The sequence below is a fragment of the Scyliorhinus torazame genome, chromosome 21 (assembly GCF_047496885.1).
Source record: "Scyliorhinus torazame isolate Kashiwa2021f chromosome 21, sScyTor2.1, whole genome shotgun sequence".
Classification (NCBI taxonomy): domain Eukaryota; kingdom Metazoa; phylum Chordata; class Chondrichthyes; order Carcharhiniformes; family Scyliorhinidae; genus Scyliorhinus; species Scyliorhinus torazame.
This window is the reverse complement of record NC_092727.1, coordinates 104049859-104071957: the sequence shown is the minus strand read 5'-3', so window position 1 is coordinate 104071957 and position 22099 is coordinate 104049859. Positions and strand designations below refer to the sequence as shown.

General features: G+C 48.1%; 1 protein-coding gene across 2 annotated transcripts in view; it reads left to right on the top strand.

The window, feature by feature from the left end:
- The window catches only part of LOC140398453 (neurabin-2-like), a 282584-nt gene that overhangs the window by 151385 nt on the left and 109100 nt on the right, over window positions 1-22099 (top strand). For both annotated transcript variants that reach the window (XM_072487146.1, XM_072487147.1), the window contains one exon: window positions 17792-17924. In XM_072487146.1, coding sequence (XP_072343247.1) covers window positions 17792-17924 — 133 coding nt within the window. The remainder of the gene's footprint in view (window positions 1-17791; window positions 17925-22099) is intronic.

Sequence of the window (22099 nt, the reverse complement as noted above, 5' to 3'; positions counted from 1 at the left end):
GAAAAATAGGAGTGAGAGTTTAGGTCCCAAAAAGACAGTGCTGAGTTTGGTGTCCTTTTTATATCGTGTCCATCAAAGCTGCGCCTGTCCTGTTCCTGCTAAGTGAGAATAGTCAAAATCAACCCCATTATGTCTGCTCTATGTTTAAGGAGTTGGAACTTGACTCATTGGGCACAGCTTAACTCTGAGTAATGAATGGGTTTTGAGTGAGTTAAAATCTCACTCCCTTTTGGACAGAAATCTTGCGCAGTTCATTTGTCCAATATAGATGGCTCTGCACGTACCTGCACATACTTGAGACATGCTGGGCTGGATCCTCCGCAACCCCGCACCAAAGTCGCGTTTGGCACGGGGCCGGATAATCCAATTTCACGTCGAAATCGGGCCCAGCGCTGGTCCGGCAATTCCCTGGGTCTCAAGAATTTGGTGTGTTTTCGGAGTACTCCGCGCGCTAAGTTCCTGACGGCATGGTTCTAACCACCTATCGCCTTTCGGAAAGCTCATGTGGTCCACGGCCACCCTGGTGGGGGCGGGGGATCAGACACTGGAGGGACAGATCGAGGCGGTCGGATCTTCGGGCGAGTGGCAGATCGGGGGCACCTATATTTTTTATCTGCCTCCGGCGTCCTAGGTGCTCGGCGAGCCGTGCGCATGCATGGACTCAAGACCGGAAGTCTTATATGGGGCCCGTATCTGCAGCTAAAGCTGCGTGATTCACTCTGGGTCCCTGTTGCCCCCTGCAAGTCAGTGAATTGGCTGATATTTTTCAGAGTGAAACGTCTGTGTTTTTACGCCGGCCTAGGGACATAGTCCCATTTTGGGAGAATCCAGCCCGCTGTCTTCCAAAGTTTTATTACCACAGTTAAAACCCATGCCTATTTTTGAGGTAGTGGATGGAAATGGCTTCACATGATTTATTCTGATATATGCACTGACCCAGAACAAACTGATTGCTACCTGCCAGCGTCACCCTCGAGCAGGGCAGAGGCTGGAGATTCTACGGCAAGTAACTCAACCCATGACTACCCTAAGCCTGTCCACCACCGATAAGATACAATTAAATGTGATGGAACGCTCTCTACTTGTCTGGATGAATGCTGCTCCAACAACACTCAAAACGTTCGACACCATCCAAGGCAAATCAACCTACTTGATTCCACACCATCCACCACCTTCATCAATTGCTCCCTCCACAGCGGCAGCCGTGTGTACCATCTACAAGAAGCACTGCAGCAAGTCACCAAGGCTCCTCAGACAGCACCTTCCAAACCCATGACTGCTGCCAACTAAAAGGACAAGGGCAACAGGCACATGGGAACACCACAGCTGGGAGGTTTCCCTCCCAAGCCACACACCATCCTGACTTGGAAATATGTTGCGGTTCCTTCACCATAGCTGGGTTAAAATCCTAGAACACCCTTCCGAGCAGCACTGTGGGTGTTCCTGGACCATATAAGACTGCAGCAGTCCAAGAAGGTGGCTCACCACCACTTTCTCGAGGGTAATTAGGTATAGGCAATAAAAATGCTCAGCCAGCCTGTGAAACCAACATCCTGTGAAAGAATAAAACAAAAGTCACCTCCCACTTGACTTACCTATGAATAAGAACATGTTGATTTTCAAGTTATTTAATATGTCTCAGGGGAGCACTTATATCCTCAATAACTATACTGCTCTTTAACATGACTATAAATGGACATCAATAAATCCAAATCATAGATTATCATAGAATTTACAGTGCAGAAGGAGGCCATTCGGCCCATCGAGTCTGCACCGGCTCTTTGAAAGAGCACCCTACCTAAATCCACACCTCCACCCTATCCCCATAACCCAGTAACCCCACCCAACACTAAGGGCAATTTTGGACACTAAGGGCAATTTAGCATGGCCAATCCACCTAGCCTGCACATTTTTGGACTGTGGGAGGAAACCGGAGCCCCCGGAGGAAACCCATGCACACACGGGGAGAACGTGCAGACTCCACACAGACAGTGACCCAAGCCGGGAATCGAACCTGGGACCCTGGAGCTGTGAAGCAATTGTGCTAACCACCATGCTACCGTGCTACCAAAATGTTAAATATTCCTTTGTGTCTATGGCAAAATTAGATCAGGCCGAGGCAAACAATGCATTAAATTATAAGGATGGCCTTTTGCTGTGTATTGGTGAATCCATTGATGCTGGTTTTTAGTATTCTTTTCGACTTTTGAAGTGTTTATTTCTTTTTTCCCCTACTCCTTCTGTGAGGGAATGAGCTCCTGGTGGAAGGCAGAATGTATTCTGGTGCTCTCTAATATCTTGGCCAAATGGTCCTTTTTTAATATGTTGCTTATTTTAGTAGCGGCAGGGGATTGGTTGATTGATATTTATTGTCACATGTACTGAAGTACAGTGAAAAGTATTTTCATAGTACATAGTAGACAAAAGAATAATCAACAGAGTACCTTGACAAATGGAACATCAACAAATAGCGATTGGTTACAGTGCGGAACAAAAGCCAAAAAGAGTTTTAGTAAGTCAGAACTGTGATAAGTGATAAAACAAAAGGGTCTGGTTAAGAGAGTCGCAATGCACCGGCTGCCATCTTGGAACTGGAAGAATTTCAGCCTAATCCTCAATTTGGCTGGGATTGCCGCTGAAGCCAGCTGCCACCTCACTTCCCAGAGTAACAGGCACCCTCTGAGCGACAGAAATCCAGCCATGAATGGCCTGGGCGATCTTCATGAGCCTTAACGCAATGAATAGGAAGGAGAAGGTGGGGCGAATGTGTATGTTGCCCCCCAACCCCACCACCCACACTGAAACTTGATCTTAAAGAGGAGAATCCGCCCCCACATATCTGTGCACCTGCCCTTTCCAGGAGGGCTGACTTTATACTTAATAGGTGCTGGAACCCAGCTCCATTACATCAGCAACTGGAATGGCCGTTATACTTGTGATAGTGAGGTGTGCATTGTTTACAGTCACTGACACTAAACTGGGTGGGTGAGTGAGTGCAAAGCTGCATTCGATGAAATCAGATTTGAATGTGTGGCTGGCACCGCAGCTGCAGGGTGGGACTCTCTTCTTCCTGATAGAGGACAAGTTATTTTCATTCACAAAGCATGATGGGAATAGCACAACCATTAACTGACCTTACCTCCTCAGAATTGGATAGCCTGCTGGTGCTTCGATGAATCCACGGCTTATAATTCTTCGACAGTTGGCATCTTGGAAATATCATGCCGAGGAGAAACAAAATAGTACTGACTTTACAGATTAAATGTGTGGTCTGGATTATTGCTTCATTTAATGGGGAAGTGGGGGAAACGGGAGGAAACTGTGTAGAAAATTTCCCTCATGATTTGGGGCTGGATTCTTGGACCCCCAGCCGCGTGTTTCTTGGTGGCGCGACGTTCCCGGGTGGCAGGATTCTATCTTCCCGCCGCTTGTCAATGCGATTTACCAATGAAGCCACCCCACACTGCCTGGAAACCCACAGGCGGGGTGTGCTGCCAGCGGGAAAAAAGAACCCCAACGGCCGTAGAATTTCAGCCTTGTAATGTTTTGATAGAGTTAGTCGCAGTGAAGTTAACAATGGAGAGACAGTGGCGTAGTGGTAATGTCGCTAGAGACCCAGGCTAACGCTTTGGGGACATGAGTTCAAATCTGGAATATGAAGCTCCACAATGGTGACCATGAAGCTATCGTCCATCTGGTTCACTAATGCCTTCAGGGAAGGAAATCCACCGTGTCTGGCCTACATGTGACTCCAGACCCACAGTAATATGGTTGATTTTTAACGCCCCTCTGAAATGGCCGAGCAAGGCATTCAGTTCAAGGACAATTAGGGATGGGCAGCAAATGCTGGCCCAGCCAACAACGCCCTTGTGAAAGAATAAAGAAAAAGATGAACTGACGTCTTTTAATTCGATGCTTTCTTATGTTTCGATCACCTTACCAGTGGGTCATTATTTTTTGTACTTTGGTACAGATATATTATTTCTCGCTGTACAGCATGTAATATTTAGCTGCAAAGATGCAACTGGGTCTGTCCTTTTAAGGCCACAACATCTAATTACACACCCACGGGCCAATTCATGAAAATTCTTCCTTTTGAATGTCCATTTCGAAGGGGAGTTTTTCTTCTCATCGGTTGGCAGCAGGATTTCAAGATTGTTTTGCAGTCTTAATGATGTGTGACATTTTGAAGTCAGGGGCGTCATTCTCCGACCCCCCGCCGGGTCGGAGAATGGCCGTTGGCCGCCGTGAATCCCGCCCCCGCCGAAGTCTCCGGTACCGGAGATTGGGCGGGGGCGGGAATCGGGCCGCGCCGGTTGGCGGGGCCCCCCGTTCAATTCTCCGGCCCGAATGGGCCGAACTCCCGCCCAGAAATTGCCTGTCCCGCCGGCGTAAATCAAAGCTGGTATTTACCGGCGGGACCAGGCGGCGTGGGCGGGCTCCGGGGTCCTGGGGGGGGCGCGGGGCGATCTGACCCCGGGGGCTGCCCCCACGGTGGCCTGGCCCGCGATCGGGGCCCACCGATCCGCGGGCGGGCCTGTGCCTTGGGGGCACTCTTTCCCTTCCGCCTCCGCCACGGTCTCCACCATGGCGGAGGCGGAAGAGACTCTCCCCACTGCGCATGCGCGGGAAACTGTCGGCGGCCGCTGACGCTCCCGCGCATGCGCCACATTTCCGCGCGAGCTGGCGGGGCAACAAACGCCATTTCCGCCAGCTGGCGGGGCGGAAATCCCTCCGGCATCGGCCTAGCCCCTCAATGTTGGGGCTCGGCCCCCAAAGATGCGGAGCATTCCGCACCTTTGGGCCGGCGCGATGCCCGTCTGATTGGCGCCGTTTTGGGCGCCAGTCGGCGAACATCGAGCCGTTGGGGGAGAATTTCACCCCAGATATCTGGGGCGAGATTCTCCGACCCCCCCCCCCCCCGCGCGATTCTCCGGCCCGGATGGGCCGAAGTCCCGCTGCTAGAATGCCTGTCCCGCCGGCGTGGATTAAACCACCTCTCTTACCGGTGGGCCAAGGCGGCGTGGGCGGGCTCCGGGGTTCTGGGGAGGCGCGGGGCGATCTGGCCCCGGGGGGTTCCCCCACGGCGGCCTGGCCCGCGATCGGGGCTCACCGATCCGCGGGCGTGCCTGTGCCGTGGGGGCACTCTCTTCCTTCCGCCTTCGCCACGGTCTCCACCATGGCGGAGGTGGAAGAGACTCCCTCCACAGCGCATGCGCGGGGATGCCGTGAGCGGCCGCTAACGCTCCCGCGCATGCGCCGCCCTGAGATGTCATTTCCGCGCCAGCTGGCGGGGCACCAAAGGCCTTTTCCGCCAGCTGGCGGGGCGGAAATCAGTCCGGCGTGGGCCTAGCCCCTCAGGGTTGGGGCTCGGCCCCCCAAGATGTGGAGGATTCCGCACCTCTGGGGCGGCGTGATGCCGGACTGATTAGCGCTGTTTTTGGCGCTGGTCGGCGGACATCGCGCCGATACTGGAGAATTTCGCCCCTGAAGTGTGATGGATCAAAATTGTTTTGGCAGATAAATAATTGAAGGGATAGATGGGCAAGATAGGAAGCCTTGTCTGGGAGCCAGATGATGCGATTCTCTCAGGTAGAGATGAGAATGATTTTAAATAGCCCATCTGTGTCAGCAAATTGAAGAGAATTTCAAAATTTGTTGCTAAGGACCAAGAGGGCAATGCGCAGAAAACAAAATGAATGAAGTGAATGACAGTTGAAAGTTAGTTGAACATTGCAGCAGAATCATTGATTTTCAGCACCAGTTGCATAAACAAAGCAATTTGATACACTCCTCTTGCATCACAGCAGAATTTAGGGCAATGTGTTTTGTTCTATGATTATGGCATGTCAGAAAATTGTTGTGTCGGATCTATTTTTAACAAGTGTTCAAGTTTCCAATGACTTACGTGGTTTGAAATAGTCAACACTTAATTCAAAGTCACTTAATTCAACCTCTCACATAATTCTGATTTCTTCAAACCTAAATGCCCATTTATATTGCTATTTATATTTATTATATTGCCTATTCCAAATGTTTGGATAACTCAGCTATTTTTGTATATGGCATGGCTTTGAATGATATACAATTTAACCCTGTGTTGTTGTTCAACATGTATGTACTTTAGATAGAAGGTAAATCTGAGAAAGCTTTTTGTGGATAATTTGGAACTTCATTGCAACGATTTTCATTTCATTTGAATTCAGACTGAAATGTGGTTGTATCTTGATGGTATTTTTCAATATGCTTAATTCTTACCAAACGCTGGCAGGGTGGGGCCCCAGCTGACCTGGGATCGTCTGAAATTTTCAAAGTGCTGGTGGTGAGGGAGGAAACAGGGAACTCATTCACCACCAATTAGCAACCCTTTAAGCTCCTTTAGGAGCTAGTTCACGGACTCGGGAAGTTGGCACTGCAACTTCTGATGGTGATCTTAGTTTATCTAAACAGTTTGGTACACGTTAATGCACAGGGCAAAGCAAACATTTTTCATTTAACATTGAAAATGATCAGATGCTTGGGTGGTCTGTGCTGGAAATTTGTGAGTTCCCTCATTTTTTTGCCAGGTCGCCCTCAGTCTCATGTCTTTGTCCTGCTGGCCCTCAAGAGGAGCTCTTCGGCAAGACAGCGGCAGGCCCCAATATGGTTGCTTCCTTGTCTTTGATGCTGGCATCAGGCAGGCAGCGCCTACGTCCGGGATTCATTTCACTAACTGGCCAATGAGCTCACCCCCTGCCCAATTAGAGCAGTATAGCGTTGTGTGGGCGGTGCGGGGTCAGGACCCGGATTCATCAGGTCCCACCTGCTTTGAAAACCCAGCACAGTGACTGCCACGTTGTATGAGTGGTACAGCGTTAAAGGTAGGTTAGTATCCAAAAACATCATTCACATTGAATTGGAGAGCATCCTTAGTAACTGTGGTGATTTATGTTCCCATATTTTTTGGACAACATCATTCTTGCTTAACAGGCTGGTTGGTGTTCAGCTCTTTTGTCCATGTTTGAACCAAGGCTGTAATGAGGTTAGGAGCTGGGTAACCCTGGAGCTACCCAAACTGAGCAGGTTATTGCTGAGTATGTGCCGTGTTGATGACTCCTTCTATCACTTTACTGATGATCAAGAATAGACTGATGGGGCGGTAATTGGCTGGGTTGGATATGTCCTGCTTCTTGTGGACAAGACATCCCAAGGCAACTTTCCACATTTCCGGGTAGATGCCAGTGTTGTAACTGTACTGGAGCAGCTTGGCTAGGGGTGTGGCAAGTTCTGTCGCTTCAGTACTATTGCCGGCAGATTTTCAGGGCCCCATAGCCTTTGCAGTATCCCGTGCAGTCAGCCGTTTCTTGATATCACGTGGAGTGAATTGAATTGGCAATTCTCCTCTGTGCTGCCGGGGACCTTTGGAAGAGACCGAGATGGGTCATTCACCTGGCACTTCTGGCTGAAGATTATTGCGAATGCTTCAGCTTTGTCTATTGCACAGATGTGCTGGGCTCCTCCATCATTGAGGATGGGGATATTTGTGGAACCTCCTCTTCCAGTGAGTCATTTATTTGCCCACCACCATTCAGGACTGGATGTGGCAGGACTGCAGAGCTTAGATCGTACCCGTTGATTTTCGGATTGCAAGCTCTGTCTAGCAGATGCTGCTTACGTTGTTTTGGCATGAAAATAGTCCTGTGTTGTAGCTTCACTAGGTTGACGCCTCATTTTTCAGTATGTCTGGTGCTGCCCCTGCACTCTTCATTGAACCAGGGTCGATTCCCTGGCTTGGTGGTAATGATAGAGTGGGGGATATGCCGGGCTATGAGGTTACAGATTGTGGCTAAGTACATAGAACATAGAAAAATACAACACAGAACAGGCCCTTCGGCCCACGATGTTGTGCCGAACCTTTGTCCTAGATTAATCATAGATTATCATAGAATTTACAGTGCAGAAGGCCATTTGGCCCATCGAGTCTGCACCGGCTCTTGGAAAGAGCACCCTACCCAAGGTCAACATCTCCACCAGTTCTGTTGCCCCTCATGGCCCACAGTGCCTTATGGATGCCAAGCTCGATCTGATCTGAATCTATCCCATTTAGCATAAGGGCAGTGCCACACAACATGATGGACAGGACTTTGTCTCCACAAGAACTTTGCGGTGGTCACCCTACCGATGCTGTTATGGACAGATGTCTCTGTGGCAAGCAGGTTGGTGAGGATGAGGTCCAGTATGTTTTTCCCTCTTGTTGGTTCCCTCACCACCTGTTGCAGACCCAGTCTAGCAGTCATGTCCTTTAAGACACGGCCAGCCATCTCAATCTGTAGTGGTGCAACACTTGGTGATGGACATTAAATTCCCCACACCCAGAGTACATTCTTTGCTCTTGCCACCCTCAATGCTTCACCAATGCCCGATACAATTGCAGTAAAACATCCCTATTCCTATACTCAAATCCTCTTGCTATGAAGGCCAACATACCATTTGCCTTCTTTACTGCATGCTTACTTTCAGAAATGGATGCATGAGGACACCAACGTTACGCTGAGTATCTACCTCTCTCAATTTACACCCATTCAAATAATAGTCTGCCTTCCTATTTTTTCTACTGAAGTGGATAACCTCCCATTTATCCACATTATACTCCATCTGCCATGCATATGCGCACTCACTCAACCTGTCCAAATCCCACTGAAGCATCTCTGCATCCTCCTCACAGCTCATCCTCCCACCCAACTTTGTATCATCTGAAAATTTGGAGGTAATACATTTATTTCCCTCATCCAAATCATTAATATATAATATGAACAGTTGGGGTTCTAGCACAGATCCCTGTGGTACCCCACTAGTCACTGCCTGCCAACTGGAAATTTGTTCCAACTTTTTATTTCTTGTCTGTCAACCAGCTTTCTAGTCATCTCAAGACACTACCCGCAATCCCATGCTCGTTAACTTTACAGTAATCTGCTATGTGAGACCTTGTTGAAAGCCTTCTGGAGGTCTAAATACACCACATCAACCAGTTCTCCCTGGTCAACTCTACTAGTTAGATCTTCAAAGAATTCCAGTGGATTTGTCAAGCGTGACTTCCCTTTCATAAATCCTAGTTGACTTTGTCTGATTATACCACTTCTTTCCAAATGCTGAGCTATGGAATCCTTGATAATGGACTCTAGCAACTTCCCTACCACCAAAGTTAGGAAAATAAGTTGTCAAAAGGAGGTAGAGAGTCTTCAAACGATGAAAGTAAGTTGCAAATTTCTGACTGTCATTTCGACTGTGGGCACTGGGGTTTCATCTGGAATTTTACTTTCAGCCCAACCGCTCTCATCTTCCATGTGCCGTTTTCACCCTTGCTCTCTGACCGAGCGCAACTCATAACCTTTCTGCTTGATAACATCGACTTCTGTTTTCACATCTGTCATATGCACATTCGAGGACTTGCGGACTCCTGAACAAGCGTTAGAAATTTCACGACCTTGACTTGGTGCAGGGTGGCGACCTGGAACATTACCGTTCCCTCTAGTCCAGTCCGGATAAGATTAACTTTCCCACAGGCATAACACTCTTGACAGGAAATAAGGGGGCGGGATGGCATTTAAACGGTTGCTACCATGGCAACATCCATTATTCTGACTCTGTGAATTTGGCTACAGCGGCCTAGACACCCCCACCGTCAGCTCAGGAAAAGAACCCCCCTTGCAATTTGTAATTATCTCTTTCAGCCATTTCCACGCCTCTGACCTCAAAGATGTGGCCTCCTTTACTCAAAGGCTTTGGCCTGGATTTTATTGTTATGGAACTAGCCTTATTTAATGCTCAGATTTTGCAATATACTAAAAGGCCAGTGGAAGATAGCTTTGGAAACCATGAGTTTAACATCACCCTTTCCCTCCTCAGCTGCACTCACCTTATTTCATGACCTAAATTGAGCACGTACTGCATCCCAGAAAAAAGACTTCCTGAAAGAAATGTATCTAATTTGCATTTGAATTAACATTAACTGATTTCAACCTTTCCCCAGGGATACTGTCCCATAGATGATTCTTCAAAAATTATGCTTTGTTCATAAAATTCTGTAAAAGTAAATTACACAACAGTTCAAATTTGGCAGGACAAATTGTAATACAGCTCTTTGGTTTTTTTCAATACAGTACGTGGCATTCTGAGTTTCCACACTACAATTACAGGCTACATTAATTTATATATATCTTGCCAAACATATGACATGAGGGGTTTTATGTGAGTTCCGGCCCTGCTGTGTAACCTGGTGGATTGTAGCCTTTACCTGTTGAACTTCTCTGACGGTTGCCCCAAGCTTTAAATGGGCCCCTCAGCAAGTAGATCACGGACATTGTAATTTGGCAGTCTTCAACACTTGGCCATAGCTCTTTGCACTGGAAGACCAGTACGTTTCAGGGAGGGCAATGAGTGCCCTTCGCCGAGTTGATCATCCTCCGACAGCAGGTGATGTTTTTGCGTGCTTCTCTGGGAACAGTCTTTAGAGCACAGAGTCGTCCGTAACGGAGCTGTTTTTTGACAAAAACATCTGCCTCTCTTTCCAGCTCTGTTTCGCAAAGGCACATTCCAGAAGGAGGTGGGTGGTGAGTTCTTTCCCACTCCAGCCGCTTTGAGGGTATAGTGCAGGCGCGCTGAGGCCCCAGAGGAGCCTGAAGACGTAACAGCGAGGACCCTTCGCACAAGCACGGAGCATATTTGAAAATTCTGTCCCATGGATTGTCAACTCGCTCAAATATTCTTTCTGCAGATTAATTTTAAATTGACCTCCTTTAAGCACAGGACATGTTCTTTGGTTTTACTCATCTGGATAAGGTGAAGAAGATCGCCATGATCTATTTATCTAGTTCTATTTAGAATCCTTAAAACAGCAATTACATAACCTTCCAACCTTCTCTTTTCTGAAGAGAACAAGATTAATTTACATAATCATAACCATTTCAATATTAATTTAAAAATGGATTTGCATGCAATGAGAAATTGTTTGCTAATTAGATTGATATGCATTTATATAGGCCTAGAAATTTAGCTGTACAGTGTCTGCTTTTCAGGTGTTAGACAGGCCTGAAGCCTCGAGAATGACTGGTAGAGAGCGCACATGATCATTATGAGCTGCAAGTGCATTGCCTGCCATATTGATAAAGAACATAACATCACCATTCAGTGCCCACATCTGAAACAGGCATTATATCCTGTGATGATTGCGCTGTTCATAACATTCGTAGCCAGACTAAAGCTGATTGCAGAGCACTGCAACTTTGGATCAGCTTTAAGTGATATACTCAGAGATCGACTACTATGTGGTGTGAATGGCATAGCCATACAAAAGAAGCTGTTGGCTGAGTCCAAGTTGACTTTCAAGAAGGCATTAGAAATGACGACAACAATTGAAAATGTTGAAAAGGTGGACAAGAGTTACAAGGCGAACAAAGCTCTGAAGTCCTCCAGTTAGGTCAGGAAACCGCGAGTAGTATTGTGCCAGAAACAAGGGTGTGGGATTAAGCCCAGGCCTTGAGTTGAGTACAGAAGTGAGAAGAATCAATACATGCCAAAGATTTAAGCAGCCTAGGAGTAACACAAGAGCGGGATTCTCCATTGGCAGGATCCTCCGCTTCGCCGGCAGGTCACTCACGCCCGCAGATTTCCCCAGGCGGGCCCAAAATGGGAAACCCTATTGGCCGGTTGCTGGGACGTAGAATCCCATTGCTGGCAGGGGCGCCCTGCACCTGAAAACGGGTGCTGCGGGATGGAAAATCCTGCCCAGAGTCTTTCGCGATGTTATCACTCCTAGTACTAGGATCTACTCTGGCTGCAAAAGCCCACACACGGCATGAAGATCCCCGCACTCGATTCCCATTGGGTGATGGAGTAACGTGCCCCCCCCCCCTCGTGCCCGATGTACATCCTTAAAATGTTTGGATACTACGGATCCATTTTCATGTAAGAGGCTTGACACCACCCCCGGGAGTTTGTATTTCCCTGCCGCAGCCAGCGCCTGCTGTGTTCAATGAAACCAAGTCTACACATGGTCAAAAGAGGCAGCAGGCAGATGCTTGAATGGAGAACAGGAGATCTCCCTGAAACCAAGATCTAAAGGATCCAGTTAGCTCCTGGCCTCTGTCGCTGCCCCAGAAAGTACTTCACATTCAATAAAGTAGAGTGATTGTTGTCAGATAGTCAAATGCTGTAATCATCAACAGTGCTGGCCTGAATGAATGACCCATGAAGATGACAGTATTGGTTGAAGGAATATTGTCCAGGAGAGTGGTTAGTCGAAGCGTTTCTTCAAATCGTGCATGATGTCATAAATAAAATCTATCTGCATAACTGGAACAGTCAGTCTTGGGGTGGAGTCTCCATTGACCCAAGCTGTGGTCCCCCAGGCTGTGATTGGGATTCCCGATTGGGTAGAGAATGTAGCGTCCCCCGAAAAAAATAACACTGCTCCGATCCACCACCAGTGGCCTCAGCGCGCTACTAGCCCCACATTGATTTGCATCCATTTCAATATAATTAATGGGCTCAAAGCTTGATTCACAACCCCGCTGTTATGTACTGACCCCCGCCCCCCCCCCACAGCAGGAAATCCACCAGATGGGCTTTGCTGCACTGCAGCGGGTCTTTGTCAAGTGTGGCACTGACACGGAACTCCGAAGTGGGCAGGGGCATCAGTGCAAACTGAGGTGATCCCCAAAGTCCATCTGAAGGCTTCCTCCACCCCAAAACGCAAATCCTGCCCCCCTCCTGACAAGTAGGGCCATTCGCCCCCCCCCCCCCTCCACGGGACTAACAGGTCACTCCCCCACAACACGTCGCCACCTGACCTCCCCAGCAGCCCCCAAGCCCTCCCACCGGCCCGCCCAGAGACAGCATCAAATCTGCCATCAGACCCACCCATCAGACTCCCCTATCAGACCTCTTATCAGTCACCCCATCAGACCCACCATCAGTGACCACCCATCAGAACCCCTATCTGACCCCTGGCAGTCACCACATCAGAGCCCCCCCCCCAATCAGAGACCACAGCAGACCGCTATCAAAGACCCCCATCTGTCACCTCTGCCTGAAAGCTAATGAGCGGCCCAGGAAGTTCATTCTGCTGTGAATAAGAGGAAGTGAAACCACTTAGCTCCTTTTGATGTGGTGAGGAGCTTGGAATAATAGCATGAGTGTTTATAAACATTGTGGTTAGCATCAAACGAGGGTTATGGAGATGCATTCAAGCGTGAAGGAAAAGATAGATAAACGATCCACCAGTCTCTGGCCTGATAAAACTGTTACTCACTGGCTAGTGGAATGTATTGCTGTGTGAAATTGAATGGGAGTTTTGCATCCCATGTCAGGGGATTTGAAGCCCTTTCAAGCGTACTTGGCTTTTGAGGATGCCTCTGACACTTGTAACAGTTGCAGCTTTAAACATTTTTGTCTGAGGCAACAGATGTTAGGGAAGGGTAAGTGAAAATGCAATGATCTTTCACTGTGCCGCCTGGACTGCTCTTCAACTTTCAGGCAGGGGTAACTGATTGGGGTCTGTGATGGTTGTTTCTGATGGGGGGGGGTTCCAATGGGGTCTCTGATGGTGGGTCCAATGGGGTCTCTGTTGGGGTGACAAATGGGGGGTGACTCATGGCGGGACAGATGGTGGTCTGATGGGTGGGTCTGATGGGTTGACTAATGGGAAGGGCTATGGGGGTTCGGTGCGGAGGGGGGGGTTGGGTCACCCTCATGGGTGCATGCTGTGAGGGGTGACCCATCATTCCCATGGTTGAGGGGAGGCTGTCCCTACTTGTCAGCAGTGGCGGGGGGGGGATTGTATTGAAGGGGCCTGCCCCCTGGCCTTGGGATGAGGCCGTCCACTCAAAATGGCGACCCGATACCCGGATTCCATCGTAATCCGGCGAGCTCTTCCCATGCATATATTTTTCCTAGTTAAGGAGAAGGACAGTGTCTTAGACAATGGAATATTCTTGTCAGAACTAAATAGAATATCATGAACATACAGCATATAGTTTCGTAAGGCCAGAGCTGGCTGCTCTGATTCTTTCATTTTGATCCCAATACCATCCACTAATTTCTAGACGTTTTATTTGTTGAATTTATCTGAATTTGTGTGCTGGGAGCTTTGGAAATAATTGTTCGATGTTGTTGCCTAATTGGTGGGACTATCAGTGCCAAGATAAGTTAATGCCAGTTAAAAGATGTAAATGATTGGATTTGAAACTTTACAATTCACCCCAGAGACTCCATACTGTACACCTAGCCAGTCCACAAAGGCAAATTAAGCCAAAAAACACTGGAGGTTTTCGGTCATGTCGATGGCAGGGGGGTGGATTGATGGTGGGTGTTAAAGCCTGATATCAGTCAGATTCCCAACCCAAATTTGCTTCGAACCTGCTCACTTCCAGCTTCAACGGAGGTGAGAAGGTGGGCGGTCAGTCACCCAGCTCCAAGGAGACGGGTGGCCACTTTAGCTTTTCCGCTTTAACTGTGTCCGCCCGGGTTTCCCAATCGTCAGGAAACTTGATTGTTACCCGAGTGAATGCTTGTTGAATGTAGGCGGTGGATGCCTTCACATGCCCCCCCCCCGCCCAAATCCAGTGTATCTGCCTCACCACCCCCTCACCCTGGCCTTCTTCACAGGGCCTCCGAATCCTGAAGTGGGTCTTGAATATAGTTTAAACACAAATGCAGTCTAATTCTTAACAATATACTGATTTTTGGCCATTCTGTCCTACAAATAAATGTCCTGACTATACTTATATAGTCCTGACTATAGTTGTGAATTATATGACAATACATCTGCCTGAATCTTAGCAATATTGCTGGCCAAAATACTCCACACATCTGTCCCAAAAGCTTCAATACCTCCAATGAGCTCTCGCAGTAGCTGCCCCACTGTGCATGTACTGACGAATGAGTGAGTCAAGTATGTTAACTCTCTTTTCCTTATTCCAGCATACAGTGGAGCATTTGTCACAGGCATCATCATATCATTCTGAAGGTATCACAGTCTCCCAGCTTCCAGTCAGTCTAATTGCACCTCAATTTTCTTCCGTCTTTCGCATCAGGGGTCCAAATTATTGCTGGCTCACTGAACTGAGATCAGCAATTTTTCATCGATCGACCACCACAGTAACCAGGCAATGTAACCGTGGTAACTCCATCACCATGACTACTGTGCAACAGCAACAGCACAAAAGACAATACACCCATTGCATGAATGCAGCTAAACATCTAAAAACACACAACAAATGTATACAAATGCAATCTACATGAAATAGAAACATATAAATATCCCCAACCAGGTGTTGTGGCCAACTGGCCTTTAGTTTAAAGAAGGAATCTTTGTTCTTAGCCACCATTTAAACTAGTTGACACATCACAGTTACTTCAAAAAAATCTGAGGTAGTTCGACATGCTCTATAGAACTAAGTGGAATGCACAGCTCTGAAACAGGCCAATTCAGTTCTCTGGGTCCATATATGCTGTACCCGGGCCTCCTCCCCATCTCACCCTTTCAGTGTAACCTGCTATTCTTTTAACCCTCATCTATTCCATTTGCGATTAGTCGGTTTGACTCAACCATGGTTTCAGGAATTGAAAATGAAATGAAAATCGCTTATTGTCACAAGTAGGCTTCAAATGAAGTTACTGTGAAAAGCCCCCAGTCGCCACATTCCGGCATCTGTTCGGGGAGGCTGGTACGGGAATTGAACCCGCGCTGCTGGCCTTGTTCTGCTTTACAAGCCAGCTGTTTAGCCCACTGTGCTAAACCAGCCCCTATGTAGAGTCGATATCCATGTACGTGTGTGATGACATCCAATTAAAAATTCTTATAAAATAATCTTTTTATTTCACAAGTAGGCTTACATTAACACTGCAATGAAGCTGCTGTGAAAATCCCCTAGTTGCCACATTCCGGCACCTGTTTGGGTACACAGGGAGAATTCAGAATGTCCAAATGACCTAACAGCGTGTCTTTCGGGGCTTGTGGGAGGAAACCGGAGAACCCGGATGCATATCAGAAAATGCAGCTCTTGTTCATTGTTTGTAGCCTCTGACAACTAGGTGAAAGATGATTCTGACATTCAAGCCACAGTAAACACTGACTATTGGGCGGCACAGCAGCACAGTGGTTAGCACTGTTGCTTCACAGCACCGGAGTCCCAGCTCCGATGCCCGGCTTGGGTCACTGCCAGTGCGGAGTCTGCACGTTCTCCCCTTGTCTGCATGGGTTTCCTCCGGGTGCTCCGGTTTCCTCCCACAAGTCCCGAAAGATGGGCACCTTGTGTTCGTGAAAGAGGATATATCAATGCAAGTTTCTTTTGTAACCTATAAATAACAAATTTTTCAACACATTTTAAGAAGTGATTTCATATAAAACTGGGAGAATTTTCATTACAGGGAGTGAATAGTAACACCTGGTCCAGATTTCCATTTTTTTTTCAATTCATTTCCGGGATGTGGGCATCTCTGGTTGGCCAGCATTTGTTGCCCATCCCGAATTGCCCTTGCGAGGTTGGTGGTGAGCCGCCTTCGTCAACCGCTGCAGCCCCTGTGGTGTAGGTACACCCACAGTGCTGTTAGGGAGGGAGGATTTTGACCCTGCAAGTAATGGAGCCTACCTGATTTTCCTTTCATTTTGATAAATCTAGCTTTCTTTATAAATGTATTTGTGAGTTTTCTACAAATGACAAAAAAAAATCTGTCCCTTAGCCACTTCAAAGAAAACTAAAATATTTATTTGCATTTTGTGAGTAGCCCTCAGTCTACACAACCTCGTTGTCTGAGGGACTGAAGTGAGAACATAGGTTAAGAGGTTAAGATCTAAAGAGAAAATCTTGATCTGCGAGAGAGTTAAGTCATGTTTACACCAGACTGTCAGCGTCAATATAATTCATGTTGCTATATGATGTAATTTGCGGCAGGGTGGCACTGGTTAACACTGCTGCCTCACAGTGCCAGGGACCCGGGTTCGATTCCAACTGTCAGTGTGCGGAGTCTGCACATTCTCCCCGTGTCTGCGTGGGGTTCCTCCGGGTGCTCTGGTTTCATCCCACAGTCCAAAGATGTGCAGGTTAGGTGGATTGGCCATGCTAAATTGCTCGTTAGTGTCTAAAGATGTGCAGCTTAGGTGGATTGGCCACACTAAATTGCTCGTTAGTGTCTAAAGATGTGCAGGTTAGGTGGATTGGCCACACTAAATTGCTCGTTAGTTTCCAAAGATGTGCAGGTTAGGTGGATTGGCCACACTAAATTGCTCGTTAGTTTCCAAAGATGTGCAGGTTAGGTGGATTGGCCACACTAAATTGCTCGTCAGTGTCCAAAGATATGTAGGTTAGGTTAAGGAGTTATTGGGAATAGAGCAGGGGAGTGGGCTTTGGTGGAGTGCTCTTTCAGAGAGTTGGTACATACTCGATGGGCGGAATGGCCTCCTTCTGCAATGTAGGGATTCTTTTTTTAAATATTTAGAGTACCCGATTCATTTTTTCCAATTAAGGAGCAGTTTAGCATGGCCAATCCACCTACCCTGCACATCTTTGGATTCTGGGGACGAAACCATCGCAAACATGGAGCGATTGTGCAAACTCCACATGGACAGTGACCCAGGGCCGGGATTGAACCTGGGACCTTGGCGCCGTGAGGCAGCAGTGCTAACCACTGCGCCACCGTGCTTACTGTGGGGATTCTATGATGACTCGAACATTCATGATTTGAGAAGTCCAAGCTTAAATTAAAACAATTTGGCAATTGTTCTAATACTGAAATGTTAATATTGTCCTGACAGGTGTTCACTACCTACTCCAATGAAGACTATGACAGACGAAATGATGATGTGGATCCCATGGCAGCATCGGCCGAGTATGAACTGGAAAAACGTGTGGAAAGACTGGATCTCTTTCCTGTGGAACTTGAAAAGGGTAATTTATAGCAAAGCTCCCAAAATAACTGATTCTTTTTTAGAATGGTTGGTACTGAAGATAATAAGTATTTAGATTGATCATAACGTTCCATAGCACTCTAGTTTTGGTGTCTGACTACGATGCTACGGAAATGATTAATAGAACGTGGACCAGACGAGACACATGAAGCTACTAATCTGCTGGTTTGCAATATTAGAGTAAAAATTGAATAGTCCAGTTTTCACCAACTTTTGAAAGTACTGGGGCAGGGCTATGTCCCCACCCCGGCGTGGGATGGCGTAAAATGGCCACCAATTCCCCGTTTTGCTGGGGGCTAGCATGCTGGCAGCGTAGAGCACCCGGCTCTCGGTGCCGATACGGCCGGAGAATTGACGGGTCCGTGGCCGTGCGTGCGCATGGCGGCAGCCTGCAGTTGCCGCGCCATGCTACATGTGCCCCCCCCTTTGGCCGGCTTGCGTGTCCCGGACCACGCCTCCACAGTGCCCCCAGCCCCTAATAAAGTCGCCCCCCTGCCCGCGGATCGGGCTTCCCCTGACTGTGGCGGCACTGGATTGGGTCCGCAGCCGCCACACCGAGTTCCGACGGATGAAACCACACGCGACCGACGCCATTGGGAATTTGGCCGGTCGGGGCGGAGCATCGGGGGCTGGGGGGTGGGCTTCAGCAATGCCCTGAGGCTTCGGAGGGGGTGGACCATCGCGAAGGCAATGCCACCCCCGATTTGGTCGGGAACTCTGATTCTCTGGCCGATCTCCGAACGCAAATTCCAAAGAACACATCGATTTATATATTAATATATGTCTTTATGGGGTGTTAAGACCAAATGCACTCCTTAGATACAGAGGGCTTACAGGTTGGGACTTAAAGATAACATTTATATGTTCTGCTTTTTATGCAGTACTTTGACAAAAAGTGTGGCAAAGTGAGAATTATTCAAAGAAAGTTGATTCAAGGATAAGTGTTTCTCAGTAGCACAGTGCTAACTCTCAATCTCTCTGTGCTCTTTAATGCAGTCAACCTGCCACCATCTCCACTGACTGTTTTCCATTGTTTCAGCCCATCGCGGTTCCACTTTTGCCTGCCTCACGATAGCAAGCACACCTCTTGCCACTCTTTCTCTCCCATCCATGCAATTTCTTCTGATGTGTTCCAATTTTCCTTCTTGGTCCTCTCCCATTTTCTGCCTCTTCCTGATAATATTGGTAAACACGGGACCAGCCTCTGCACACATACTAATAAATTCAGCTTTACTTCTGCACAGTCATTCCAGCGCTGTAACCCATTGTCTAAATCAAGCCTGCATGATCCAAAAGCTTTCTCCAGCTAAATAACTGGCTTTTAAAGCAGACCAACGCAGGCCAGCAGCACGGTTCAATTCCCGTACCAGCCTCCCCGAACAGGCGCCGGAATGTGGTGACTAGGGGATTTTCACAGTAACTTCATTTGAAGCCTACTTGTGACAATGAGCGATTTTCATTTTTTTCATTTCATGTGGCCAAGGGCCTTATCCGGCTGAAGCTCCTTAATAACCACAGCCACCTCGTATTTAGAGATAGGAGCATTGAGGGCCAAGCGCTGATCCTCCAATGCTACTGGGAGCCCAAGGGAAGAGAATTATTTTCCCATGCCTGCTATTTTATCAGAAGACTGTTTTGACCTATATAACTTTGCATAAAAATCTCGAAAGGCCTCATTAATCTCCTCCATTACCCTCCAGGACACAAAACTCGGACGCACGGAGGTGATAGCCCTAGAGTCTGTCTTCTTCTTAGTCAGGCTGGCCAAGTATTTCATCGGCCTATTTCCGAACTCGTACAGTTTCCGGCTTGCAAGCTTTAAACTTTCTGAGCCTGCCGAGGCACTAAGGAGTACACGGCCACCTTTGCTGTGATAACCTCCTTCGATTTTGCTGAGGGAGGGGGAGGGGAGGGGAGAGGGAGGGGGAGGGGGAGAGGGGGAGAGGGGGAGGAGGGGAGGGGAGGGAGGGGAGAGGGGAGAGGGGAGGGGGGAGAGGAGGGGGAAGGAGGGGGAGGGGGGAGGGGGAAGGGGGGGAGGGGGAAGGGGGGGGAGGGGGGGTGAGGGGGAGGGGGAAAGGGAGGGGGGGAGGGGGAAGGGGGGGGAGGGGGGGTGAGGGGGAGGGGGAAAGGGAGGGGGGGAGGGGAGGGGAGAGGGGAGAGGGGGGAGGGATTATGTCCCTGCTCTCCTTAAGAAAAGAGATGATCTTTTTCCACGAGCAAAGTTTAGAATTTACAGTGCAAAAGGAGGCCATTCAGCCCATCAAGTCTGCATCGGCCCTTGGAAAGGGCACCCCAATTAAGCCCACACCTCCACCCCATCCCCATAACCCAGTAATCCCACCAAACCTTTTTTGGACACTAAGGGCAATTTAACCTGGTCAATCCACCTAACCTGCACATTTTGGACTGGGAGAAAACCAGAGCACCCAGAGGGAACCCACGCAGACACGGGGAGAACGTGCAGACTCCGCACAAACAGTGACCCAAGCCGAGAATCGAACTTGGGGTCCTGGAGCTGTGAAGCAACTGTGCTAACCACTGTGCTCCCGTACTGCCATTGCATTGACCACCAGTGGAAGAGTAGGATAAGAATCTCGCGCCACATTCGGGGGTACGCCATAACACCCCTCCCCCATCTCTGTTTTTACCAAAGGCACCAAAATATCTCCAACATGTTCCTTTCACGGATATAAGACCTGCCTGTACCTAAGCAGGATTCAGTCAACATCATAAAGACCCCAGTGTAAGAATAATAAAATCGCCTCCCCAAAAGCTCAAAGGGACATTCCCAACTAAACTGAGGACCTGTAGTACTAACCCTACGGCCATACTGTCATTACCAACAGGTTACAATCTCCTCAGGAGGAGAAGAAAAGATCCATCAAGGGAATGGGAGTCAGATGCATTTTTAGCCCACCCATGAAGACCTGTGTCCACCACCTGCCCTTACGATTAATACATGGATAATATGAAAAGATGATGGATAACTAACACATAGCACAGCCACCATGCATAAAGATAATAAGAGTCCCCAAAACACTCAAGGATGAGTGTTTCCCTTTCATAGGATTAATGACCATAAAATAAAACAACACCATAATAGGGAGAGGATCCGGATCCAAGTTTATAAAGCTTTGTGGGTTTGAGAATTTGAGAATCGCGAGCTGCAGAATATCAGTCCAATTCCTTCCCTCCATGGACTTAACAAAGGCCACGGCATTGTTGTCGGGTAACACTTGAAGGATCGCAGGATAATGCATGACATTATACACTCCAGCTGCCTCGAGTTTCCTTCGAACTTCATCGAAGCTTCGACGCTTCAGCTGCGTCGCCACCAAAAAGTCCTGGAAAAGGGATATCTTTGATCCTTCATGGAACCAGGTCCCGCCGAGGCAGCCATCTCCAGGACCCTTTGGCGATCTTTAAAATTGTGGAAGCCAATGATTATAGGCCTCGAACGTTGATTATCCCTTGGCCTCAAAGACAGGATGTGGTGCACCCTTTCCAATTTGAAACGCCCAGCCCAAGGAAATGTGGCAGCCAATTCTCAAAGAACTTAACAGGAACCTCATCCTCCACTCCCTCAGTAAGACTGACAACTCGGATATTCTTTCTCCGACCTCGGATATACAAATTTTCCAGGATTTTTGACATGCCGCGAAGCTAGTTTTCCAAAGATCGAATGTGAGCACCAGCTGAAGAAGCAACATTTCCGACGTACAGGATTCTTTCCTCTGTTTCATCAAGTCTTTTATTGGTTTTCTGCAACTTGGTCTCATGAATACTCAAGCCCCACGTCAGCACTCTTGAGTCTGATCAATAACTCGGATAATGTTGGCAGTCATCATTTTCACCGCCTCCGAGAGCACCTCGGAGAGCGCCGGCCAGGTCCAGAGATCTCCTGAGGATCTAAGTTGCCATGTTGAAATGGCAGCTTCCACTGAATCCAACTGCGCCCTTTTATCGGTGGATTTCTTCATGTTTTTTCAGCATATTTGCATCAATACTAATCATCTTCCAGGGACATAATGTTAATTCACATTCACATTCACGGATTAGGCAAACCTATGTCGGGCAATCGGGATAAATATTGGATTATAAAGTGGACATTTTAAAAATTTGTTCATGGGACTTGGGCATCGCTGGCTGTGCCAG